At 37.7% G+C, this 26,001-nt stretch overlaps 1 protein-coding gene across 3 annotated transcripts; it reads right to left on the bottom strand.

Moving 5' to 3' along the window:
• Positions 1-712: 712 nt before the first annotated feature.
• tagln (transgelin) lies at positions 713-9,975 on the bottom strand. 3 transcript variants are annotated; one of them, XM_007230630.4, is made up of 6 exons: positions 9,766-9,975; positions 4,794-4,836; positions 3,558-3,749; positions 3,098-3,269; positions 2,420-2,522; positions 713-1,330 (listed from the first exon to the last, which is right to left on the bottom strand). In XM_007230630.4, exons 2-6 carry the CDS (start codon positions 4,803-4,805, stop codon positions 1,183-1,185), a joined length of 627 nt encoding a protein of 208 aa, XP_007230692.1. In that variant the 5' UTR covers positions 4,806-4,836; positions 9,766-9,975; the 3' UTR covers positions 713-1,182. The 3 variants fall into 3 exon arrangements, with proteins under 3 accessions (XP_007230692.1, XP_007230694.1, XP_007230693.1); XM_007230632.4 differs by lacking the exon at positions 4,794-4,836 and having other exon boundaries at positions 3,558-3,752; XM_007230631.4 differs by lacking the exon at positions 4,794-4,836 and having other exon boundaries at positions 9,766-9,972.
• Between the last annotated feature and the right edge of the window lie 16,026 nt (positions 9,976-26,001).

Below are 26,001 nucleotides of genomic sequence, written 5' to 3'. Positions count from 1 at the left end.
TGTCCTGGGTAAATGCTGTAGTGCCCAATGCAGTACTTCAGGCGGACGGTGGTTTTCGGTTGAGAGTACGCTGTGCGCTATTGGCTGCTGCTTCTAAATTGTAAAGCACCTGTGGGTTTGTAGGAACTCATCCTAGAAGGAGATCTAAATGAGATTGTATATTGCTGGCATCAAATTCCATCTGATCTTTGTGGTGACTAGAACTTCTTAAAACATTTTCTGAGAGGTGGTCAGAAATGCTTTACATCCTGCTGTAGTCTCTTTGGCACATAGTTTCCTCTCTTTTTTATGAGTGAACATGTAAGCGAAGGCAAAAGTTGTAAAGGTTTGATACATTGTTTTATTACTACTGGCAGCAGGCCTCATATACTTCACTGTGATCTACAGTCTTGGCTAAGTTTGCTGGCACCCTTCTAACCATTTATTCTCTCTAGAATACAAAAGTACATATGCATTTAATAAAACAGGCCTGTATGTCTTGTCAGCAAGCATTGAAGGATTGTTTTGTTGTAAAGGATCTTCACCCACATCTTTTGTCCAATCTAACATCCCACCTTAAGAAAGAGCAGTGAAGTCAGTAAAGTTTTTTTTTTTGAGTCAACTTTTTTAATTAGACAAAATACAAAAATACAAGGCCGCACCTGTGCCAGGCATCAGGCAAAGAACCAGCCTCACATTTTAGAAATTACAAATTCCAATCTTACTATATCTAACTTTTGCATTGCTTTATTTACGTTTAGCTTTCAACACCTTCTTAATGATTGAAACAGTTGAAATGAAGTTCTTTCTGTCATTGGCTGTCTTTATTTTGATGTTACCAAGTCACGTCATGTCTTGTGGAGAACATCAGCACATATAAGCCACAACCAAGGTTTACAAAATTCATGTGCTGTATTGTCAAGCTGAGATTTGTTCAGCGTTTGCAAAAACACAGTCGTTCATGAGGACCTGGAGACTTGCTTGTTGTCCTAGATCTATGATGGCAATGTTGTGCTTGTTTGGATTATTATTTTGCATGAACTCAATTGCTGTGGGGATTTAATGTGTAAAAGTGGTGTAATGCTGGTTCTGGTTTGTCTGCACTGGGTGGTGGGTTGAGTGGTTTGGGTAAACTTATTAATAAAGGTATTTAGATGGGGAGGGGGTATGGTAAGTGGAAATGACAGGAGTGAATGAGTGTGTTCAGTTGTTCATGATCTGTCTGGGTCTACCATAGCCTGTCATGCCAGCTTGGGATGCCCCTTTGTTGGAGCCCATCTGAAGGCCGATAACATGCTTTCCTGATTTCAGCTGGTCGTCGGAGAAGTCCCGTCGGTTCTCCTGTGCTTTCCTGCAACAGAGACAGAACAGCAACATTGTAAGTCATTCATACTGACCATTTACATCTTTACATCATTCTGTAGGTCTAGTGATCCAGTCCAACAGATCAAACTAACTCTTGCCTTCAAAAGCCCTTGGTTAGGCTACTTTCAGACTGCAGATAGGATCTGATCGGATTTGCCTTTCTGAACATCACAATCATATCTGCATGGTTTGCTGTGGTAAAAATGTAGATGCCAAAAACTATGAACCCATACTGTTGGATCCCTGCACCTCACACACATTGCGAGCGTCATGAAATGTATTTTGAAATCCCATTTGAGTTGCCAGATTGTCTAGACTAAAATGCAACTATAAATATATGTTTGGAATCACAAACCAAATGTGTTTGGCATCCGATTTGAATGCATAAATCAATCAGTTTAGATGTCCTAGATTTGGGATTGCACATTTTGGGTAGCATTCCAGAAGGAGACTGGAGACCACATTTTGTATCAACCATAATCTAGTCCAACTGGTCCAAATACTAACTACTTAATTCAGACCGCAGATAAATCAAACTAGTTGATTGTATCTACATTGATTGATTTTTCAGATCAGCCAGAAACCAGAATCTGTTATTGCAAATCTATTTTGCGGATCTAAAGCACATTTAGAAGAGTTTAAAATTGGACTACAATGTATTTTTTGTGTCAACGACCTCATCAAATCCAGAGTGACCGTGGAGGAAGTACAGGAATCCAAGAAGAGTGCCAAAAATTACCAACCTTGTATAGCCTCTTTAAGAAACAGATTAATTTGCCTTTAGTCTGTAACTGAACATGTGGTTTGCATACTATTTGAATCTAGGTTTCTGCTGTCAATACAATGAAAAATCAATATAGATGTGCCAAAATTGTAGTCTGAACATAGCCTTAGGGTTTTTTTTGCAGAAAGGTAGTTCTCCAGGATTAGAACAGAAAACCTTAGTTTAGGTCCCCAAGGTAAGCATTCCATACTCTTGGTGATCAACTTGACATACAGAGCTTAGTTTAAGGGCAGATCTCCAAAAGCTGACAGGTATTTCTGACACTGCGTTGCAGGTTTAAACGATACTCACTTGAAGAACCAGTCGGGGTTACCACGGAAATGTCCATCATCCTTTGTGACCGCAATGCTGCCGAGGGCCATCAGGGTTCTCTGCACTGCAGCCAAGTCCTTACCTTTGGGCACAGAAAGGTAGATATTGGATTACAACAAGCTAGGTCAAACAAAGAGCCAGCAAGAATGATGAATTTAGAAGATAAATGGCCCTGATTCATATTGGTGACATGACCTGTAATATAAACTATGTGGACAAAAGCATTGAGGCACCTGCTCATTTATCATTTCCTTTGAAATCATGGGAATAAAAAGTCTCTACTGTCCAGTGAAGGCTTTATACTCAATTTTGGAGCATTGCTGTGAAGATTTGGTTGGATGATCACTACTGTTCCTTATCCCCAGCTTTCATACAATTCATCTTATTCAGTAATGTACATCCAATTTTTGGATGGAGCACCATCATTCCAGAATAGTTCCACTGCTCCACAACCAATGGGTGCAAATTAAATTAGCTGAATTTGTTCATTACAATTTATGTCCAGAAACATATAGGGGTATAGTGTACTGTAAGTGGTAACTGTTATCTGGTATGACAGTTTATGGCATAATTAGGTCATCGATATATGCAAACATGAAAGCTTTGGCTCATCCTCCTGCAACCATATCTGTCCCAATTGAAATGCAAAACACTTACCCTCCCAGAGGTCGACAGTCTGAAACATGTCAGTTTTGGTCACCCCATACGCCTCTGCAGCATTGAGGAACTGAGACACCTGCTCCATCTGTTTGAAGGCCATCGGTGAGCTCTGGATCTTCTTTACAGGCTTGTCGCTGTCATGCAGACTGTTGATGAGCTCACTCAAGACCTGAGAGACACCAAGCAGAGCATTCTTACAACAATGCAGTCCATATAGATAGTCAGATATAGGCTTTTTTGTACTCGTCTTAAAAATAATCGTGGTACCCAGAAAGGGAATCAACTGACAGGACTCAGAATGGCAGTGGGTCATTTTTTAGTGACGAGTCCCACTTTTGTCTTGGTGGAGACAACCAACAAAACCTTAATAAGGTCCTGCAACCAGTGGCCCTATCTTTCTTTTTATTTTTGCAACTATTTATTTGACTATTAGTGTAATTACAGAAGGAACACTTACACATCCATCCTTCAGCCAGTCCTGGAAGCCCTGCTTGCCTTCCGCAGGTTTGGCCACTCCCGAGCCACACTGGGCCACAATCCACTCCACCAGACGTGCTTCCAGCTCAGGGTCATACTTCCTGTCGATCTTGTCCTGTACCTGGCGACTCAGCCCATAGGATGGACCTTTGTTGGCCATGCTTGGAGTTCCCTGCTCCAAATAACGGAAGGAAAATTTAAATTTTGTGTAAGAAAAAAGATATAAATCCTTGTTGTAGAGTAAAATTCTTGATGTAGGGTCAAGAAAGGCCTTGATCTGGAGGTTCTGGTTGGTTATTTGTCTATGTTACACTCTTGAGTAATTTGAGTGGTAACCCCCAAGGGTACGTCTTCAGTCCCTTTAGTTAAGGGGCACAACTGTGCTTTATACCTTTGCTTTTGTTTTTCCCTTACATTTAGGGGACTCAATTGGACCTGAAGGTTGATCTCTTGTGTTGCACTGATTGTACCCTCATAATATCTTAATTTTTGAAAGTGTATGAAGTAAGTACCATGCCAAATTACTTATTTTGATTATCTCTGCTATTGTTCATTTGCCAATGAATGTGAATGTCCTATTGATGAGTGTATCAGAGTGTACATAAAACATTTGCATTTTAATTTGCTTAGACCCATAACTGTAAAAGAAAGCATTCAGTTAGGAGGGTGTTGGAACAGTTGCATCACTAGCGCCTTCCCAGTCCCAGGTTCTTCTCTGCTGAAACACAGCTTTTTTTATCCCAAAAAAGCCAATCCCAGTCTAGCAGAAAAACAGCCAACAATGCGGACGCAAAGCTTTGCCACATAATGAAGCCCAAAAGCAATTTTATTATATACATATATATTTTTTTCACACAAACCATGCAGATAACAAGGTGTGGTCTTGCAAAACAACATTACATAAAAAGGTGTCTTTATAAGCCCTCATTTCATCCCCAGCTTTATAGTCTTCATGAGCTTTCATCAACACAGCCATTCAGTCTTTTTTTTTTAGTTTTCAAAGAAATTCATTAAAAATGTTGATTTCTATTATTTTGTTTTAGTAATAATATTTGCATTTGAGTTAACATCGTTAGCGTTAACTTGAGCTGAAGGGCTGTGCAATGGAAACTCCAGAAGCAGCACAGACACACTTATTAACATCCACATCCCCATATTTCCCACTTCCAGCCAAGCACACACAGTAGCAACTCTGTACAGTCAGCAGCACTGTCACCTGTGCTGCCATCTCGATGTCTGGACACCACCACTCTCTGGGCCTGGAGGTTAGAGGTGTGCAAGAAGATGTGGGTCAAACCTTGGGAGTTTTGGAGTTTGTTCACACTGTGCTCAAGATTACCACGCCCAATAAAACGGGCCCTCTAAAGTCTGAGAAGTTTTGAGAATCAACGTCTTAAAATCTTAAAATGACCTGTATCATGGCCAGTGATTTTTGCCATTTTCCATAAAAGCTAAAGAACCATGTGACCTGTGAACCAGTGACCTGCAGGACATGCATGTGGGGCCTCCTGCATTGAATGTGGACCACCGGTCACAGCCATTACTAATTACCACTCACTGTGCTGTCCACTGTAGGTGGTAATGCCTGCTGGCATTATCCAATAATAATTAGCAAAGTCTTGCCTTGAGCAAGCTGGTTGGTGTTCAGCCTCACTTACATGATAGCACCTCACAACATGTACTTATAGTTGTGGGTGTTCCCAAAGCAATTTCCTGAGGTTACACTATAGGATCAGTTTATATATGGTTGTCCCATGACTTTTTGGCATATATACATATTTCTGAAAGTGCAAACTGTAAAAATATGTCAAATACAGGTGCATTGTATTGTAAAATTAGAATATTATTGAAAAAAAGTTTAATTTTTGTTATTTAGTTCAAAATGTGAAACTAATATAGGCTATTATATATATATATATATATATATATATATATATATATATATATATATATATATATATGTGTGTGTGTAACACACATAGTGATCTATTTCTTTTATTGTTGATGATTATGGCTTACAGCCAATGAAAATCCAAAAATTTAAATATTATATAAGACCAATTGGTACTTTTGGCAGTGTGAACAGTGTGCCAAGTCCTGCTGGAAAATGAAATCTGCATCTCCATAAAAGTTGTCAGCAGAGAGAAGCATGACAACATTTATAGAGATGTGGATTTCATTTTTGGGCAGGCACACTGCCCACACTGCCAATAGGCTTATATAATATTAAAATTTTCTGAGACACTGACTTTGTGGTTTTCAGTGGCTGTAAGCCATAATCATCAACAATAAAAGAAATAAACACTTAAAATAGATCACTCTGTGTGTAACACATCTATATAATATGAGTTTCACATTTTGAACGGAATACTTCTCAATGATATTCAGATTTTTTGAGATGCAGCTTTATATAAGCAAAAGTTTTTGGATACCTGGGTATTTGTTGTTTCTTCCAAAAAAAAAAAAAATGAAAGTAAGTATCCTTTTTTTTTCCGTTTTTGTTGGAGTAACCGTCTTTACTGTCCAGGAAAGGCTTTTCCACTAGTTGTTTTACTTACCATTATATATATCTTGTTTTAATACTGTATCGATTTTCAAAAACTCAGTTCGGGATTATTTTGAATGATCAGTTTACATTTAAAGACTAGTGTTAGACGATGGTTTATTTAGTGTTGTCTTTAAACCCCGCCCACTAGATAGCAGTGATATTCTCAGTGGTCTCTTAAGATTCCACTGTTCTGATTGGATATACAGTACATATCATATGTTTTACAGTGTGGCTTTTGTTTACTATTACAGCTTTTTTTCCCCCTAAAATTCGATTTAAACAATTGCAATAAATCACATGGCTTACAGTATTGCAATATATCATTATATATTGAATCGTAACCCCAGTATCATGATAAATATTGTATTGTAAGTTCCTGCTTAAGCATAACATCCTTTGTTTTGTTGTATTAATGAATACCTAGTGATTATTTGATTGCTTTCAGCCAGAAAAGTTCTAATGAGCTGAAGATGTTGGATGATAATTAACACCCCAACTCATCTCCAACACCTCAGTTCATCGGTTAAAAAAAACAGTTCTGCAGGTCCACAGCTCAGTGCTGTAGCCCACACTATAAATATTACAAATATTAAATCCAGATATGAAGCAGATATTTTATGAGTTCTGTAATTAACACCAAGTGTCTCTGTTCCTCTCTCTCTCTCTCTCCTTCTAATAAGCTCCATCAGTAAGGAAAACAGAAGTTGGGGCACGTCCTGTTGTGTTTGGCTGTTCTCATTGTGTATTTTTGATGGAGAGAAAGCGCAAGAGAGAGAGAGAGAGTCGGAATAAGAATGTCTGAAACTCTATCCCTCCCTTTCTCCAATCCCTAATTTTATTGCTTTGTTTTTTCCCCCCCATTGCCATGGCAGCAGACTGGACTGGGCATGTGCCAGCCGTGCCAGAGGAAGGAGGGAAAAAACGTTCCGGAGTTCTGATCTGTGGACTGTGACTGAAAGCATGAGGGAAATGCGTCATCAGTTAGCTGCAGTGCTAGCCACCCTACAGTAGCCTTATCTAACAACACCCCTAACACCCCCCACCCCTCTGCCCAGTCGACCTGCGCTACTGTCTAGCCGCTAGCCCTCAGAAATCCGGGCTCATTTCAGGTACTCTGGTACGACATATAAAACTCCAACAAGCACAGCCACTAACAGCACGGTTAAAAGTGCTGATGTAGCACATAAAAAAAGGAAAAAAAGTTCCACGTCTTCTGAAGGACAGACTTCAAGACTTGTAATTTGAAGTCTATGTAGATTTTTAGAGCAGGATGCCTGAAATACTTCAGAGTAACTCTGGATGGAGACACTCCCTGCTTTTTTTTTTTTAGTTCTTTGTGACTTTTAAAGAGACCATATACTATAGAAAAGATGAAACTCTAAATGAAAAAGCATTTAACATTGTTTTCAATGTGGTTTCAAATCAAATCTTTACTCCTTTGTTCTTACATGGTTCTTACAAGGAAAACAAGTTGCTGCCATAGTCTTTTGACAATAAATGAATCATGGTTTTGATGCAACAAACATGATGAACACATGTCTGTGTTACCGCCCAGCTACAGCTACAGCTACTGCTGCTGGAATGTGAACAGAAAATGAGAGGAACCAGACATTTAAAAGGAATGAACAGTGATTTATGATTTTTTTTGACAACCTTTTATAACACAAACTAAAAAAACACTTATTTGTTTACTTAGAGATATATTTCATAATATTTATATTCAAAAATATAATTTTTAATCTAACTACTCCAATCTTACTACTCCAGTCTACAACATGGAAAAACATGAAGAAAAATATATGGTAATATCACACAGCACAACACTATTTTAAAATTAGAATTTATTATATGAAATTAATTCTTTATAATAAATAACACCTAACAATTTTATTAAGAACTATTAACTTAACACATCTTCCTAAAAATCTCATCGTAATCAACTTTTTGAGTATTTTTATTTGTGTCTTTCCTGAAAAAAAATATTTTATAAAGGTGTCAATATTGAGTAATAAAATTATTATTTATTTAATGTATGTTTGTTCTGTTATGTTATTAAATATTAAAGAATAAAATATAAGAATTGATATATATATTTATATTAATACAATAATAATATATAGTAATTAGACATAATTAAATCATCAAATGTTCACTTGGCCACAAAACAAATAACTAAATTATTAGTTATTGAATAAATGCTAATGATTTATTTTATTTTAATAAAATAATACTTTTAAAATAATTCTCATTTAATTATCAACCACTGGCTTTACCATTCATGATTAAATTAGATGTAATCAATATTAATTAAGGTTTGTTTTAATTTTAATAATAAAAACATCATAAATATCTTAATTTGTATTTTAAAATTTGAAGAGAATATAATATAATAGTGTATAATAGGGCCCCTTTAAATGCAGTGTCTTTCCTAATGGTTTTGTTGGTGCTGTTTTAGATGACGGTAGAGGTCAGTCCTGATGTCGTGTATTAATCCGCGGAGGTCTGGTCTCTCAGGTTGTGGTGTAAGGTTTACTTTAGCCGCTGTGCTCTGTATACTGCACGTCCAGTGCTGATGATGGAGAACCTGTGGCTGTATGTGTATGAGCGTCCAAGCGTCAACACAGCCTGTCAGTAAAGTGGAACGATCCTCGGAGGCAGATGAATTCCTGGTTAAGGCCCTTTTATGGCAGTCCATTTGCATTCAGGCCAAAAGGCGTGTTTATCACACAGTAGCTGCCGGGCAGTGACTCTTAATATTGGAGAGCTGTCAGCCTTACAAGTAGTGTACTTGTTGTATATCTTAGAAAGAAATTTTGATCAAATTTCATGATGAATGGACTAATAGAATTGCCTTGTTTTCCATCTCCTGTAAAGTTAACATTTTGAAGATGATCTGTAGTGATGATATGTAGACAGATATGTCTACCAAAGCTCTGTTCTGAGTCTAATCCTTAGTGACGCACTTTAACAGCAACATCATCTAGAACAGTATAGCTCCAGTGTAGCTCTGGAATTTGACCCCAATGCATCCTATTGTTCAAACATTCAATTCATCCTATTGGTCTGTAAATATTTGTTTCTTCATTGTGTCCTTATGTCTTTATATGGTTATTTGTATCACTATTACTATAACTATTACTATCTGTTAGTCTTTTTAGTAGATGATCTTCAAAAGAGCTTCAAAAGTTCACCACATCACACCAGAACACAGCATGATGTTAGGGATCATTCAGATGGAGCATCAACAGTTGCAGAACATAAGAACACAACACTCCTGAAACAAATAATGGTCTCATGCAATAAAAATCTGTGTTTTTACAGAGCCTAGTGAAGACCAGCATCTCTACTATTGAGTTCTGAAGGTAGATATCTTTTTTTTATTCTGAATATGGATTAAACCTCATGACTTTTACAAACTTTATCTTCTTCTCCTTTAGAAATCCAAAGCTGGTTCTACTAGGGCATCACCCCAGAAAGCCCTTATTGGTTCCTTTAAGAGTGTCAAGAGGGTTGATTGGATGGATGGACAGGTGTCTACCCATCTTTACACTCAACCTCAACCTAAACAGGCTGGAGTTAATGCAAAGTAACCTTCAAGCTTCAATCATAGTCTGAGAAGATAATGGAGAGCAGTACTCACTGTGGATAGGATTAGGATGAGGTCTCAGTCCTCCGCGCAGTCCGGAAGGTGTGTGTGTGTGTATGTAAGTGTGTAAGTGTGCGTGCGACTCTGGGCGGGAGTGTTTTATGTGGCCGTAGAGTCCTCCCTCCGAGAACAGCAGAGCTCAAAAGTAGGAGAGCCGCAATGACTTCACCATTAGAGAACTAGCAACAGAGCGGCCCTGCTGATGGAGAGAGTGAGAGAGAAAAGGAAACTGTAGCCTTAAAAGGACATGGCCTTTTTCCTCTAACCCTTCCTCTCTGGTACTCACTCCCTCCCTCCCTCTCTCCCTCTCTCTGTCCGCCCTGTGCTTCATGCTTTCTCTCTCTCTCTCTCTCTCTTCTTCCCCCCTCCTTCCTCTGCTGAAGAAGGGAAGCCTTATTTGGGAAGAGCTCTGGGAAGTGAGCGAGAAGACTTTTGGTTTGGTCAGAAGAAGAATTCTCCAAATACCTCACAACAGCACTTCATCAGCTTAGGCAAGAGGAGGACCGAGGCATGCAGAGCCCTGGGATAGATGGCAGTGAGAGAAAGCAGAGAGAGAGAGAGAGAGAGAGAAAGAAAAGGAAAAGAGAGAAAGAAGGGCAACTGGCAAAAGAAAAATTAACAAAAATTTTAAAATTCATACTGTTAAAGGGTGCTTTGGTAGAAGGTGAATAGGATGTAAAGGTGTCAAAAGGAATGAGAGAGAGAGAGAGAGAGAGAGAGAGAGAGAACAGCACCTGACAAAGAGAAAGCAATGAAAATGTAGCTTTGCTAAACGTGAAATTCATACTGGTTCTGGGAAAAGATAAATAGTAAGGAAATGTGTCAGAAACAGAGCCAAAAAGGCAACTAGCAAAAAAAGCCCTCAGAAGATAAATTAGACTGTCACTTTTCTTTGCCAATGGTAAAATTCATACTGGTTAAAAGTGTTATAAACAGGTAAATTGGGAGAAAATATGTCAGAGAGCAATGGGATAATAAGATTGGCACTTGGCAAAAAGAAAAAAAACATCTCCAGCACTTGATGGCACTTTAATTTGATAAAGTTACTGGTAAAAGTTGTTCTACAAAATCAGAATAGCAAAGAAAGCTGTCAGAGATTAAAGCAATGAAAAACATCTTAGAGGTTTTATAGTATTGCAATTTATCTTTGTCACATGTAAAATTCATGCTGGTAAAGAGGGCTCTGGGAAAGGGTAAATAGGTAGTAAATGTGTCAGAGAGAATGTGGGATAAAAAGGAAGGAAACATGCAGAGTAAAAGCAATGAAAAACATCATCTCAGAGGTTTGAGGGCATTGCTCTTTTCCTTTGCCAAATGTAAAATTCATACTGGTAACAGGTGGTCTGGGAAAAAGGGGATAGAAAGAAAAGGTGTCTGAGAGCCATAGAAGAGAGCCATAGAAAGGCAGCTAGCAAAGAGGCAGAGGCTTATCCCCAAGCACATCAAAAGCTTCATGGGACTATCCTATATATATTTTCCAGTATTAAAATTCATACTGGTGTGGAAGATCTCTAGAGTTTAAATAGAAAGTAAAGGACACAAGCACTACCATTTGTCTTTGTCAAAAGTAAAATTCTTACTGGTGAAGAGAGCTCTGGAGAAAGTGAATATGAATGAAAGTTGTCAGAAAGAAAGAACCAGCAAAGAGAAGACACATCATACGATTAATAATAAATGATAAAATTCATACTGGTAAATGGGGCTCTATGAGAAAATGACAAGAAAGGAAAGGTATCTAAGAGAAAGAGGGATTTGCCAGGGCCTTGGTGCTATTGCACTTCATACTGCTTTGCAGAAGATAAACAGAAAAAAAATGTGCTATAGAGAATGAGGCATAAAGAGAATGGGAACTGGTAAAGGAAAAACAATGAAATACATCAACAACAAAAACAACAGAGGGTTGATAGCATTGTAGTTTCTCTTTGTCCGAGTTAAAATTCATACTGGGAAAAGTGGCTCTAAGTGATGGTAAATATGAATGACAGATGACAGAGGGAAAGAGAGATAGAAAAAGACATCCAGCAGAGAGAAGACACATTAAAAGCTTAAAAGGAGTGTCACTTGCCTTTGTCAATGGTAAAATTCATACTGGTAATGGGGTTTCACAGGAAGGTAAACAAAAATAGATGTAATAGAGAGAGATGGGGAATGGAAACTGATAAAGGAAAGCAATCAAAAACAAATATGAGGTTTGATGAAATTTTTGAGGAAATTTATATTTGCCAAAGATAAAATTTGTACTGGTAAAGGGTGCTGCTTTAGAACATATAATAGAAAATAATGGCATCTGAGAGAATGGGAGTGATAGAAAGAACAGTAACTGGCAAAAAGAATACAAAAAAGAAATACTCCACCTCAAGTATTTATGGTGGTTCTTGGTACTGTCATTTATCGTTGCCAGAAAGTAAAATTCATACTGGTGCTTTAGGAACGGTGAATATGAAGGAAGGGTGTCCTAAAGAGAAACAAAGTAGGGCGACTAGCAGAGAGAATATGACCCAAGAAGCTCAGAAGCTTGATGACAAAGATCAAGTTCATTCTGGTAAGGGGTGCTTTGGCATATAAAGAAAACAAGCAATAAAGAAAACAATTTGAAGGCTTAAAGAATGAGTGCTCTGGGAATGTGAACAAGAAGGAAAGTGTCAAAGAGCCAGAGCGACAACCCAATAAAAACACCTCAGAAGCTTGATGACACTGGCGTTGGCCTTTGCCAAAGGTAAAATTCATACCGGTGCTCAGGAGAAGATAAATAGGAAAGAAAGATGTTACAGGGAAGCAGAGAGAGAAAGGGAACTTGCGGAAATACACCCCAGAGGCTTGATGGCAGTGTCATTTGTGTTTGCCAAAAGTAAAATTCATACTGGTAGAGAGGGTTCTGGAGAAGCTGAATAGGAAGGAACTATGTCAGCAGATCAGTATGTAAGGAAGAGCTATGATTTGCTTGGAGAGCGAGAAGCTAAAGGGGCGGGATGGAAGGAAAGCTAGCAGAAAGGGGTGTGAAGACATGATCAAGATGAATTACAGATGACTCCTCGTCAACGCAGCCGTTAACAAGGCCTTTTATGTACACAATACTCCCACCCAGCGCGTATACGGGAATGATGAAGGATACAAAAGTGCAGCAGCCTGTAGAAACAGTGTGCTGGGCCTGAGATCTCCCAAGAACAAGCCAAAACTGTGGGAGTAAAGCACATTAAAATAGCATTGGACATTAAATCTACAGTTTAATACACAATAATTGTACATGAATTACTCCCATCTGTGAAGACCAGTTCAAATAAATTCAGTTAACATTTCCTGAACCACTTAGAGTGCATGCATACTTTATACACAGTCCACTTACCCTTCATATGCTTCACATTCCACGGCATATACACCTCATAAATACTTAATACACACTTTGTGCACACTTGATATGGAGGATTCTTCAATTAGTTTGACTTATTTTTTTACCCAGGACATACATTTAAATAATTATTTAAGAAATAACACACCCCAAATTACTGGATGGTCATTTCAACAAATTGTCCACCATCTAGGTTCTCTGTCAGCGAATCACCAACACTTTTATGTGCAGTGGCATCATGAACAAGAAGCCAGGACTGCTAAGGACTGGAAATGCATCAAATCCAGGTTCTTTTTGGGTTCTGATGACGGTCAGGTTTGCGTTTGGAGGTGTTGTGGTGAACACTTCGATTATGCTTTCACCATGGAGAGATACACTGCCTCAATGGTTGCTGTGATGATCTGAAAAGCCATCACATGCAACAGTCGGTCACCTCTAGTAGTGATACGAGGGACACTAATAGCTTATTGATATGTGCAGGACACCCCTGCAGATTTATCAGCAGGATAATGCTCACCCCCACACAGCAGGGCTTTCTCAGGAATATCTCTGACAGATTGCAACACTTTAAGCACTATAGCAACCTAGATTGTGGAGGATCTACAGGCCCAGCTGCAGCATCTACGGGCATATGGACCACAAGATGCCATACAGAACCTGTATGCTTCCATCCCAAACCATATTTTATCTTATGACGTACATATATGATCCACAACTTCAACTTCGAGATTAAGCACTTTTTTTGTCAATGAGTGTATCTTTAATGGAGTCACTGAAGGGACATGGTGTATTTTTTGGTGAACACCACATATTAAGTGGTGAGCACCAGCTACTAAGTGGTGAGCACTGCATATTAAGTGATAAGCACCAGATACTAAGGGACATAGTGTATTTCTTACCTAAAAAAGTGGTGAACACCAGATACTGTAGGACATGGTGTATTTTTAATGGACAAAATGGTGAGCACCAGATACAAAGGGACATGGTGCATTTTTTACATACAAAAGTGGTGAGCTCCACACTCTAAGTTGTGAGCAACAGATACTAAGTGGTGAGCAACAAATACTACCTGGTTAGCACCACAAACTAAGTGGTGAGCACCACATATTAAATGGTAAAAGTTTTCAGTGTGAAATGTTTTAGCTAGGTAGCTAAAGGTAGCTATAAGCCCAGAGCTAACGCTAGCAGGAGGTATTATTTTGTAGAAAAAGGCTTTTACACACACACACACACACACACACTGTGGCTACTTTCAGCCAAGCCTACCATATATATTGTACAGAGAGCAATGCAAGCCTTCTAAGCTAAGCTAACTTAGCTAGCGTTAGGTTAGCTAGCTAGATCTTAGCAAAAGCAGCCTACATTTGATCAGAGCATGTGCACGGCACATTATAGCAGTCTGTGAAGTCAGTACAGACCAGTGAATATACTATCAGGTGCTAACCACCTAGTATGTGGTGCTCACCACTTAGTAAAATGTAAAAAAAAAAATACACCATGTCTCTTCAGGGGCTCCGTATCTTTTAATGTTTTAAAATATTTTAAGATATTTTAATGTTTTATTTATTTCACCACCAAAAATATGTATTAGAATAGTTAAACATGAATATTTTGCCATAAATTTTATCTTCTGTGTTTTTATAATCAATGTAAACTGCATAGCAGTGTATTAAGAGTGAATGCTTCAATGTTCAAAGATAGAAAGAGCTCCTCCAGTGCAGGCTGAACTCTCCTGTCCTTTCAGTTTAATTATACAATTAAATTGAAAGGGAACCCAAAAGAGTGAGGGCTTTATTTTTCTGCCAGGATTGTCTTGTTTTTTTTTCTCTTAACATTCCAGGCAACCCTGGCCAAAGTCAGCAGCTGGAGGACACTGACAGATGGAGGGTTGTTGTGATGGTTGACCCTTTAGATGAAAGGACTGGTAAGGAAAGACTAATTGCCGGACTGTCTGCGTAATCAGCTCATTTAATTTAGTAGCTGTTGTCTCTATCCACAGTGACTTTATTATTCTGGAAGTTCCTTCAGAAGCTCCGAGTGTTGATCTGAGATCTGTACATCTCACGAATTGTAGGAGGCCTCCTATAAAACAGGCAAGGAATTCTGCAGAGAAATTTGTTTTGGCAGGTCAGTCTACCAGAACGTTCTCTGTCTTGTTCACATGCTCTTTCTCGTTCTTGTTATCACTCTCACTCTCTTTTTCTCTCTCGCTCTCATTCTCTCTTAATTTCACTCTTTTTTTATTATATTTGATAATACATATAAAATAAACCCTCACTGCCACCCCCACTGTTTTATACTGTATATTTTTCATATCTATCCCAAATAATGATTAAGCCTAGATATAGACTACACAACATTTTTATTAATGTTCCATTGAAAGAACAAATATTGTTTATCAGCACTATTTGGTCTGGTTAAAACAGATTCTGGTTCGTTTGTACCTTTAGTGTGGTTCAATTGAGCAGGTGTGTAAACAGTAATAGTGCAGATCTAAACAAGACCACCTAGAGGAGGTCCCAAATAAACTCTGAAGCGGTTTGCTTATGATAAGAACGTGAGCCGACCCAGCTAGCAAACATACTCCTTTTATTTCAGCTAAATTGCTGATAAGGCACAGTTTAATCTGATATATTAGCCAGATAATGTTAGTTACCACAGCTATGAACAAACACTATGTTCCATGCTGTTTACACTCACGGTATGTGCTGCGTTCACTGCTCACAGTCACGTACACGTTCATTACGTGTACATCTGTGCTGCATGTCCTGTTGAAAAACTGTGTTTGAAAGCGCAGCATTTCAGCGTTCAGTGTTAAAACAGTTTCAAACTGCCCAGATATACACGCTGGAACACAGAATCTTCTTGCTATATTAACATTCTTGCTCCCGCACCAGACAGCTCTGACCAATCACAGAAAACAATGTGCTCACATAGTTTACTGGTACATATTTTGGTGTGTTTAGATTTATGCCTGTGTGAAACCAGACCAAACAGAGGGAGAAAACACTTTAACTAAATTAACTCATCAACCGTCAATCTACAGGTATGAAAACGTCATTAGGCTAGGCTTAAATGACCCAACTGGTTAACTGACCCTTAATTGGTCCATTTCATCTCTTGGCCCTACAACTTAGCCCTACCCCTCTGTTTTCTGCATGCACGTCTAACGGTAAGGTGTATTAATTCTTGGTGGGCTCGAGGGGTAGGGCGAAGGAGTTAATGGTCCTTCAAACAGAAATAGAAACAGAAAAACAGAGGCTATGAGAATCACAGGCAAGATAGCGGCACAAGCAACCAAAGAAACTCACAAAAAAGTAAAGTATTTTCCTTGTTAAAAAATATGATAATGCTCCAAGTATAGTAGAACATCTAATCTATATGCTCTGTGCTGCACCAGTTTTCACAACAGAAACACACATTGTTGTGCAGCTGACTACAATAAATAAAGGCAAAAACTACAAAATAGAGGTTGGAGAAGTGGGCTTAGGACCAGAAGGGCCACCGCCATAATCAACAGCAGAAATGCCCTTAACCAATTGCTCTCCAGGCAATACAGTGACTAGACGCCCACTGTGTGATCGAACGGTATGTGTAGTACCCTGCAATGAACTGGCGCCCTCTTCAGGGGATATTCTTTCCTTGCACCCAATGATTCCAGGTATACTTCAGACCCTATCCCTTTAAAGGAGATCTGGATATAGATGGATAACTGTGCAGTAGCTGTGCGGGCCTGGGGTTGTCATCTTCAGGCTGGGGGTTACATGGATAGATACCCCCCATTTGGAAATCTTCAGGTGTCTTTTGGGCATCTCCAAAATGCCATTTTGGCTTATCCAAGTGTCTTTTTGGGCATCTCCAAATGTCATTTTGTTCTTTCAGAGATCTCCAAGTTTCCTTTATTTTTTTTACTTATATATATAGCACCCAGAAGAATTCACCTTTTATCTATAACTTTTATATTTAATTACTAGTTATGGCTAAAAAATGAAATAAAATGTTTATTTATAGGAGAAAGGAAGTGTTTAATTTTATTGTTTTATAAATAATTAATTATTTTAAGTTCATGTTTATGCTGAATTCCCAAAAGCAATTCCGTAAAAATAAAACTTGCGTATCGCCATTGTATGGAAATTAAGAAATTAAAAATATATATATAATTATTATTATTATTATTATTATTATTATTATTATTATTATTATTATTATTATTATTATTTCTAGATATGAAAGAGAATGATATAGTATAACAAATATAACTGAATAACATTTTTGCTGTAAAGTTTTGGATTAAAATGTATTTTTACAAACCTGTTTCACTAACTCTACCGGTTTTCAAGTCGCACCCATTATTGGAATCCTAAACGTGTTCGTTTTACGCCCGTTTTCGTTTCACACCCGTTTTCGTTTTACGCCCGTTTTCTTTTCACACCCGTTTTCGTTTCACACCCGTTTTCGTTTCACACCCGTTTTCATTTCACGCCTGTTTTCGTTTCACACCCGTTTTCATTTTACGCCCGTTTTTCTTTTACGCCCGTTTTCGTTTCACAACCGTTTTCGTTTCCCGCCTGTTTTCGTATTACACCCGTTTTCGTTTCACGCATGTTTTCGTTTTATCCCCGTTTTGGAAACCCACCCGTTTTCTTATCAGACCCATTATAATGGTGAGTGTTTAAACCTCCAAATAAGTCCAAAAACAACAAACAAACCACTCTAAATCATCTCTTTCAACACAAACTATCACCACCACAATTTCCTCTAACTAACTGTCCTTTTTTATTAACTAAATATAAATCAAAGGGTTTGAAATGAGCTACCATGGTGGGCACCATTAAATAGCCTATCATGAACCCACATGGGTCTCCACATAGATATGTGCCAAGCGTAGTGCATGCTGGATTTGATTTAGTCATGCTAAATCTGGCCATGGTGGTCATACTGGTTTTCAGGCTTGGTCAGTCTGATCATGCTTGTACAGCAGTTAAACCAATTAAATCAAATGAAAACATACGTTATGTTTTTTGTATCCTAGACTGGTTATTTACCTTATCCAGCTCGAGCTAGCCATACTGTTTAGTTGCTGTGGTACTGTAAACAATGTGTTTTAGGGGGTGCAGCACAGGGGCCTGTCCACCAGAGGGCGATGCAGGACTAATTACAAATAGAATATGTAAAATGAATATGTAAAATGCGATTATATTTATAATAGTGGTGTCAATTAAAATACTAGTATATACTTATGTACGTTTGAGGGGAGATAAAGACAACGTAGGGCGCTGGAATAAAGATTGCATGATAAATTATGGATAAAGGATTTTTTTTTTACTTCATTGTAAACATCTGAGCTTGGTTGTAAGGATTTCTGAATTAGAACTTAATTTGCTGAGTATAAAAGACACCTTTGTTTGGTTTGATTTCACACAGGAATAAACCTAAACGCACCAAAATGCGCTCCAATAAACCATGTGAGCACATTGTCTTCTCTGATTGGTCAAAGCTGTCTGGCACATGAGCATTTGTTAATAGCAGTTTATAATAGATTAAATTGCGCCCTTATCAGCAGTTTAGATTAATAAAAAAACGTATATTTGGGTTGGATCGAGACCAGATCATGTTCTCACCACAAGGGAACCCGCTCTGGAAAATAAATCTGGCCAAACTTTGTGGCGTGATTAATTGTTTTAACTTTGACAGCCCTAAATATAAGAAAAAGCAGCATTTAGTTATTGTTATAGCTTCACAAAGATTGGGATGTTTTTTTATGTATTTCAAAATCTAACATCACATGCATAAAAATGGTATTTACTATGCTGTTATGATAGATTATTTCCAGTGATTATTCACCAGTGTCATGTTACTAATACCAGTAATCAACATGGAATATTGTTGCTCTAAAAAGAAATGCATGTATGTATCTGCAAAATAATAACTTCAGTGTATAAAGTCAGTGTACAAAGATTTTATTCATCAAAAAGTAATTTTGCAGAGTTTCTATTGGTCCATTCATCATGACAGTACATTGCCCACATCATGTTCCTTCCCAGTTATTAAAAAATACAAAAGTAATTTTTTTTTCTATGAGGTCTTGCTGTGTTGAACTGTAATAAGCAAGAACATTCAATTGCTTCCTCTAGATTAGCTTGAAGGCACAGATGGGCCCAGACTTCTTGATCAAGATGAAAAGGCTTTGTTAAAACTGGCAAAAGATAATGAGCTGTGTTTTATGCCCCCACCATATAGTCTAGGAGAGCAGGAGAAGAAGATGTTGAGTGCTGTTACCCAGGAAACACTGCTGTGCAGGTCCAACTCCAGAGACCCCCAGGAGAAGCTGCAATTCCATTGTGAATTCAGGCTATTCTTCAGAGCAGAGGTGGGCAGCCCATTTCTGGATAATTAGGTTACTGCACAACAACAGAGTTTGTCAGAAAACAATCAACATTTTTATGTGAACCTGGGTAATCAGATCATGGGAAAAACTCAGAAAACCTGAGTTTACTTGAGTCAGGCTATAATCAGATTTTTGCTTTCACCCAGCCAAGAAAACTCACAGAATTAGACATAATAAAACCCAAACTGTATGACACTTTTTAGCATTTTTACAAAAAAAAAAAAAAACAGAGCTGCAATATGAAGATATATCCAAAAAAATGCAAAACATAATTTTAGGATACCCCTGGACCTTTGCTAAAATAAAATAAAAAATAATAGAACTTTACTTTTTGGCGATTATTATATAGTCACGTTAACTTACTTCAACATGCCTTCTTCGATGAGACATGGATATACTTTAGAGTAGTAAGAGGTGAAATGAGTTTTGGTGGGAGCCATGATGGTCCTGAACGCATCCCATCCAGGAGGGGAAAAAAACACTGTCCGCCCTCACTAAAAACTGATTGGCTGACTCACACACTCTTTGCAGAAAACAGGCCAATCAGAACTCTCTCTGTTTTCATTTGTGAATGTGCACACGAGAGGAGCGCGTTTCTGAAGAAAAACCCAATGTGGCAAAATTAAAACAAACTGAGCCAAAATCCCTTCATAGCCCTGGGAAGGATTCATTACAAGTTACAATCCAAAACATTTAATTGCAGTTGTTGGTTTACCATTATACACAGGGCCATGTAGGTTTGGATTTTTTTCTCCCTTATTAATAAAAATCTTAATTTAAAAACGGCTTTTTGTGTTGACGTGTGTTGTCTTTGACCTATGATTAAATTTGTTTGATGATCTGAAAAATTTAAGAGTGTCAAACATGCAAATAATTTAAAATTATGAGGGGGCAAAAACCTTTTTTACACCACTGTAACTGTAGTAATCTGATTATGAACTGATTTTTATGTCCGTGTAAAGGCACTGAGTGATTCGTCTGTCTAAATTTACCCAAAATCAAATCAAATTCTTTTGGATTCTTTTGTTCTCAAAACAGCCTCAGCTTTCTTGTCCATGTTGACATTATTGCATCACACAATCTACACTTTCTGTTACTACTGTACTGTTAGCATCATGGATTCAACACCGCTTAGCCCAAATGTTCACTTCTTAACTAATGTGCTTCAAATTTGCAGATTTTGGCTTTTGCGTTTGCTTTACTGCTAACTGCACTAAGTAACTCTGGAGAAGCGTAATAATGCTGTTACGTGCCTGCAGGAATTATTCTGCATATTTGTATAAAATCCAGAAATATTATATAATATAATATATATATACTAATATAATATAATAGTCCATGTGTTTTTTTTCATATCAGTGATAGTTCTGTATCTCTCAGCTTGTCCAGAAATGCATGTATTCTTGAGAAGTGGTTCAAAGAGCGAATTACACTTTATGACTATAGCAGATCCCAGCAACAGACAATACCAATTCCCACATAATGCTTCTTTAAACAATAAAAATGTTCTACCATAGGATACTCTCTCATGGAAATTTTAGTTATTGACTATGCTAAATCCAAAAGTATCAGTTTAGGTGTTCATGTAATTCCACTTTTCCTTTTTTTCCAGTTGTAAATACTGTACATAAAAAAAAATATTTAAATAGTCAAATAATCATGAATGAGAGGTGATTAATTATTTTATTGAGCTTTGAGCATTTCCAAGCAAGCATATTGAGAGGGCTGCAAGAAAACATACATCTGTAAACTATGCAGTCAACAGCATTCTTCAGCCGGTTTGCCTGAAGCTCTTCAAGCACTACCCCTCCAAGCAGCAAGACCAGACAGCTCCTGGATTGCTGCCGTCACATTTTCTAGCCCTTTGGTGTAGAAATAAAAGCCAGACACATTCAACTCCTTTTTGAAAGCCAGACACAAGACACAACCCTCAGCTCTACACAGAGTACAGTGATTTACAATGTATGTTCAAGAACATCCAGACACTGGATTTCAGATGTGCACACACAGCTTGGATAATCTCCATAGAAAAGCTCAGTTTTGGCAGCAGAATGGGTCTCTCTCGGGTCTGCTGAAAGGGAAGAAAGCCTCCCTAGCATTGGACTGTGGAGGAGGCTCTTGTCAAGGGGTGAAATGTTCAAATTAGTCAGCAAGTGAACAGCCAGTTCCTGAAGGTGATTTGTTGGAAACAGGAACAATGGGCAAGCATAAGACTCTGAGACACTTTGACAAGAACCAAACTGTGATGGCTTAGACAACTGGGTCAGAACATCTCCAAAACATATCAGGTGGGTGTTGATATGCTGGTATGCAGTTGTCAAGAAATACCAAAAGTTCTTCAATGAAGAACAAAAGGTGAACCAGCAACAAGGTGGGTCATGGGAGCCTAAGGCACATTGATGCTCATGGGAGCACAGGACTTAAAGTATCTGCTGCTAACTTAAGGCTTGGTTCCAGATACCACGGAACACCTTCAGAGGTCTTGTGGAGTTCATGCCATGATGGATCAGATGGATCTACAGTATCAGTAAAGACTGATGTCATTGTGTACAATGACATTGCAATGGTAAATACTGCATCATCTGGACCAACACCAGCAGATGACATGTCTCTCCAAACCATCACTGATAGGTGAAATTTCACATTAGACCTTAAGCAGTTTGGACTGTGTGTCTCTCCACTCTTCCTCCAGACTCTGATCCCTTTATTTCCAAATGAAATGCGAAATTTACTGATGATCAGTGATGGTTTGGAGAGATATGTCATCTGCTGGTGTTGGTCCACTGTGTTTTATCAAGTCCAAATTCAATGCAGTGTTTTCCTGGAAAATCTTACAGCACTTCATGCTTCCCTCTGCTGACAACTTTTATGGAGATGCAGATTTCATTATCCAGCAGGACTTGGCACACTGCCCACACTGCCAAAAGTACCAATTGCTCTTATATAATGTTCTAATTTTCTGAGGAACTGATTTTTGGGTTTTTACTGGCTGTAAGCCATAATCATCAACAATAAAAAAGATCACGCTTAAAATAGAATGTAATGATATCAAAGATTTTCTTATATTTTGCACTGCAAAAAATCCATTGGCAAAAACTAGACAAAATATATGCAAATTAAGACAAATATATGTATATAAATAATCTGCCAATGGGGTACGCAAAATTTTCTTAGTAAGATTTCTTACAAAAAGCAATGGCAAAGTCTCAAAATGAGTGAAGTAACACCTAAATCAAGCAACTGTTTTTGGCCAGAAGAATCAAAATAACTTGATTGCTGCTTGATTGTGTTATTTTGAGTTCAAATTACTTAAAATAAGGTACAAATTCTGAGTAAAAATGATTAAGATAATTATTCCTAAAATAAGCAAAATAATCTAACACTTGCAATGCTTAGTAAGACAAAAAGTCTTATCAGAGAAGAAAATAAGATTTATTGCCTTAAAATTAGAAAATTTCACTTGCTAAGATTTAGTTTTTTGCAGTGTGAGATGCACTAGTACATCACAATATTTTTAGTAATATTTTCACCCATTTAGTGTGAAATCAGTATAGAACAGTATTTACTCTCTTGCTCCCATGCCAGTGTGCTCTGTCCAATCAGAGGAGACATCGTGCTCACATGGTTTGTTGGGGTGCATTTTGGTGCATTTAGGTTTGTGCCTGTGTGAAAACAAATCAAATCAAGGGGGGAAATGCTCCATGTAAAAAAACAAACTCATCAACTGATTTGGACCAGAAAAACTGACTATAGATGAAAAAATGCCCACAGTTAACAGTTAATCGTCTTACAACGATTTTTCCCTACATCTTTAGAAGAGGACTAATCAGATTCTTTGGTAGCATGGTCACCACCCATTTTTAGAGTCCTGGCCCATAGTGTGTATACAAGGGATCAAATTGACACTAATCACAACTTATACTCTGTTTAGGAACAAGTTGAAAAACCTCAAAGAACACACTGTACCTAAAACAAACTCTATTGTGCAATTATTGTCCCTTCCCAATCCTACTGGAAAGTCTCTGCCTCTTTGATAAGTCGAATGATGACCATTAACTGGTGCATTCCTGGCCGTAAGTTTGGAATGCGTACCATGTAATCCCTTTTTTGGTCCTTTAAGCTAATGTCAGAGAGGACCCAGGGACTCCAGGCTAGAGTAAAGGCTACGGTTAATAGTTCAAAAGCCTTTCTAATTCCACTGGAGTGGCCTAGATTGTGATCTAGCCAAGATCTGGAAGTGATATATAGCACACATAACAAACAAGTGCGCTCACTGCGACACATGGACAGTGTTTTCAATGGAGCCCTTCAAACTTGTAGACAGAAGTCAGTAAACTGAAGAAACAGGCTTGTGTTGCTTGTTGTAAACAGTGGATTCAAAAAGTATCCTACATCAGGCAGAGCTAGGAACACTGTGCAAAGCTCTCGAGGCATCATAGGGTTCACGAAAAAGCAAACAACCTCAGTCAGAAACTGTAAAAGTCGACAGTGCTTTAGTTTACCTTTTTTTAGTACTATTTTAGCTTTAGTCTCCATTTAACCATAACTGTAGGCTTCAAATGCTAACAGTTTACATGTTTCCAGTGCCAGTGGACAGTTCATCATCTCAGAGTTAGCTTAATGTGAGTTGACCTGCAAATGCTATGATGTCATAGCCTGAAATTAAACAAAAAAGAATAAACAATAAACACTGGTGGTGGAAATGCAATACTTTTACATTTGAATTATGTACACACCAACCAATTGCACTATACACACACACACCAACACCATATATAAATGTCTGGGTTTGGCAAAAGCCATGAAAACATTGACTTAAAATCAGTGTATTCCACCAAATATTGATTTCTGAATTCTTCCTGGGTTAAAACATTGTGAATATAAACTAATTTTCATTACATCTTTTAAGGCAGAGTGTACTGCATCTTTTCTATTATTTTGAATATTGCTCATGTTCTACAAATAAAAACTTTAAATGACAATAGTTTTATTTGGAATTTGGAAGAAATGTTATCAGTAGTTCATCATATAAAACAATAGGTAATTTTATTCAAACAAAACTAGTAAAAAATACTGATCATTTTAAAGTGGTCTCTTAGAGGTCCACCTAAAACATATCACAGTAGATTATTTCTTTGTTGTAATTCTTTTTGTCAATGAATATTAAATTGTACTGTATTTTGCTGTTGCTATTGACAGTTTTTGAGCTTCTGGTACTGGTAGTGGTGGCACCTATAGCTGTACTCATAGCTGTACTTTAAACCAGAAAGCTGTTACAGTTACAGATGACTACATGCTTTTCAGAGTTTAGTAGATTTTAACATGGGCTTGGTTCTCACACTTGGGGTGTTTTTCACACTGTCCTTTTTCTGAGACTGGGTGTGCTTTAGTCAGGGCTTTGTTACATTTGGTCCAGTGTGAACGCTGCTTTTGAGCCCAGGAGCAATCAGTCCCGAGTATGGATCTCTGGTCGGTTGTCTGGGGTTTACTGGTGGAAGTTTTGCGAGCCTGGGTCCACGTGGGATGGTGTAGGTGTGTTTAATTATTTTTTAAGGTGACTCTTCCCTTTTATTGAGTTATTTCTGACTGGTTTCTCAGTTCCAGCCTAGGTTCAGTAATGGGTTCTGATTAGACAGTAAATGAATTACATTTTGGCACGAATACCACTCTGCTCCTAGACGAAATGCAATCCTGGGCCACAAAGTGGAATATAATGCAGTTAAGTTGATTTCATTTTACCCTGTTCAGACCCTGTGTCCATTACAATGGATATCCTGATTTTTTTTTTTATTTACTGGGAACTAAAACCCCAAAACATTAAAGTACATATGGTTATTTAAATAATATTTACAGTGTCATTGTTTATTTATTTAGGCCAAAACTTACTCTACGAAAGCTGTAATAGTCTGTAATTAAAGGTAAAATGCTGTGACCTCTCTGTTATTTTACAGTTCTTTACTGACAACTTTTTTGCTGTTAACTTGCTGTAAAGATTTACAAGAAACGTTTGACAATGTAGAATAGACTACGAACCACCCACTGCACTGGGAAAAAAACTAGACATTAAAACATGGCAGCACTATACTAGAGCCAAGGAGAAAAAGTGAGAGCTTAGTTTGTTTGATTTTAAAACACATTTAACAGTGTTTATTTTAATGTTTAGGGGTAATTTGTAAAATAAAAAGGCTTCCTATGAAAAGGTAATTAAATATATGTATTGGAATTACAGACAGCATTCATATATTTTCATATATTCATGTATTTTTCTCATCATTGGAACGTAATTCAGGTCTGAAAGGGTTAAAGAGATTTGTGAGCAATTCTAAACTGAATTCAGCGTTTGATTTTTGAAAATGAAATACATTTTTCAATGGTAGTGTTTGCTTTTTAAATTGGCACTAATTCCTCTTCATGTTATGTATCTTGCTGGCTAACAAAGTAACCACTCACCTGTTTGTATTAGACAGCTGTCCCCACCCACCTCTGCCACCAGCCA

Source organism: Astyanax mexicanus, chromosome 4, assembly GCF_023375975.1.
Source record: "Astyanax mexicanus isolate ESR-SI-001 chromosome 4, AstMex3_surface, whole genome shotgun sequence".
Taxonomy (NCBI): domain Eukaryota; kingdom Metazoa; phylum Chordata; class Actinopteri; order Characiformes; family Acestrorhamphidae; genus Astyanax; species Astyanax mexicanus.
The sequence above is the reverse complement of the archived record's forward strand: the minus strand, read 5'-3'. Positions and strand labels throughout refer to the sequence as shown.

Coding starts and splice junctions, on each gene's coding strand:
- tagln (XM_007230630.4), bottom strand. Junction 3,270..3,557: donor ACTGGCTGAAGGATGGATGT/GTAAGTGTTCCT, acceptor GGTGTCTCTCAG/GTCTTGAGTGAGCTCATCAA. Junction 1,331..2,419: donor AACCCCGACTGGTTCTTCAA/GTGAGTATCGTT, acceptor TCTCTGTTGCAG/GAAAGCACAGGAGAACCGAC.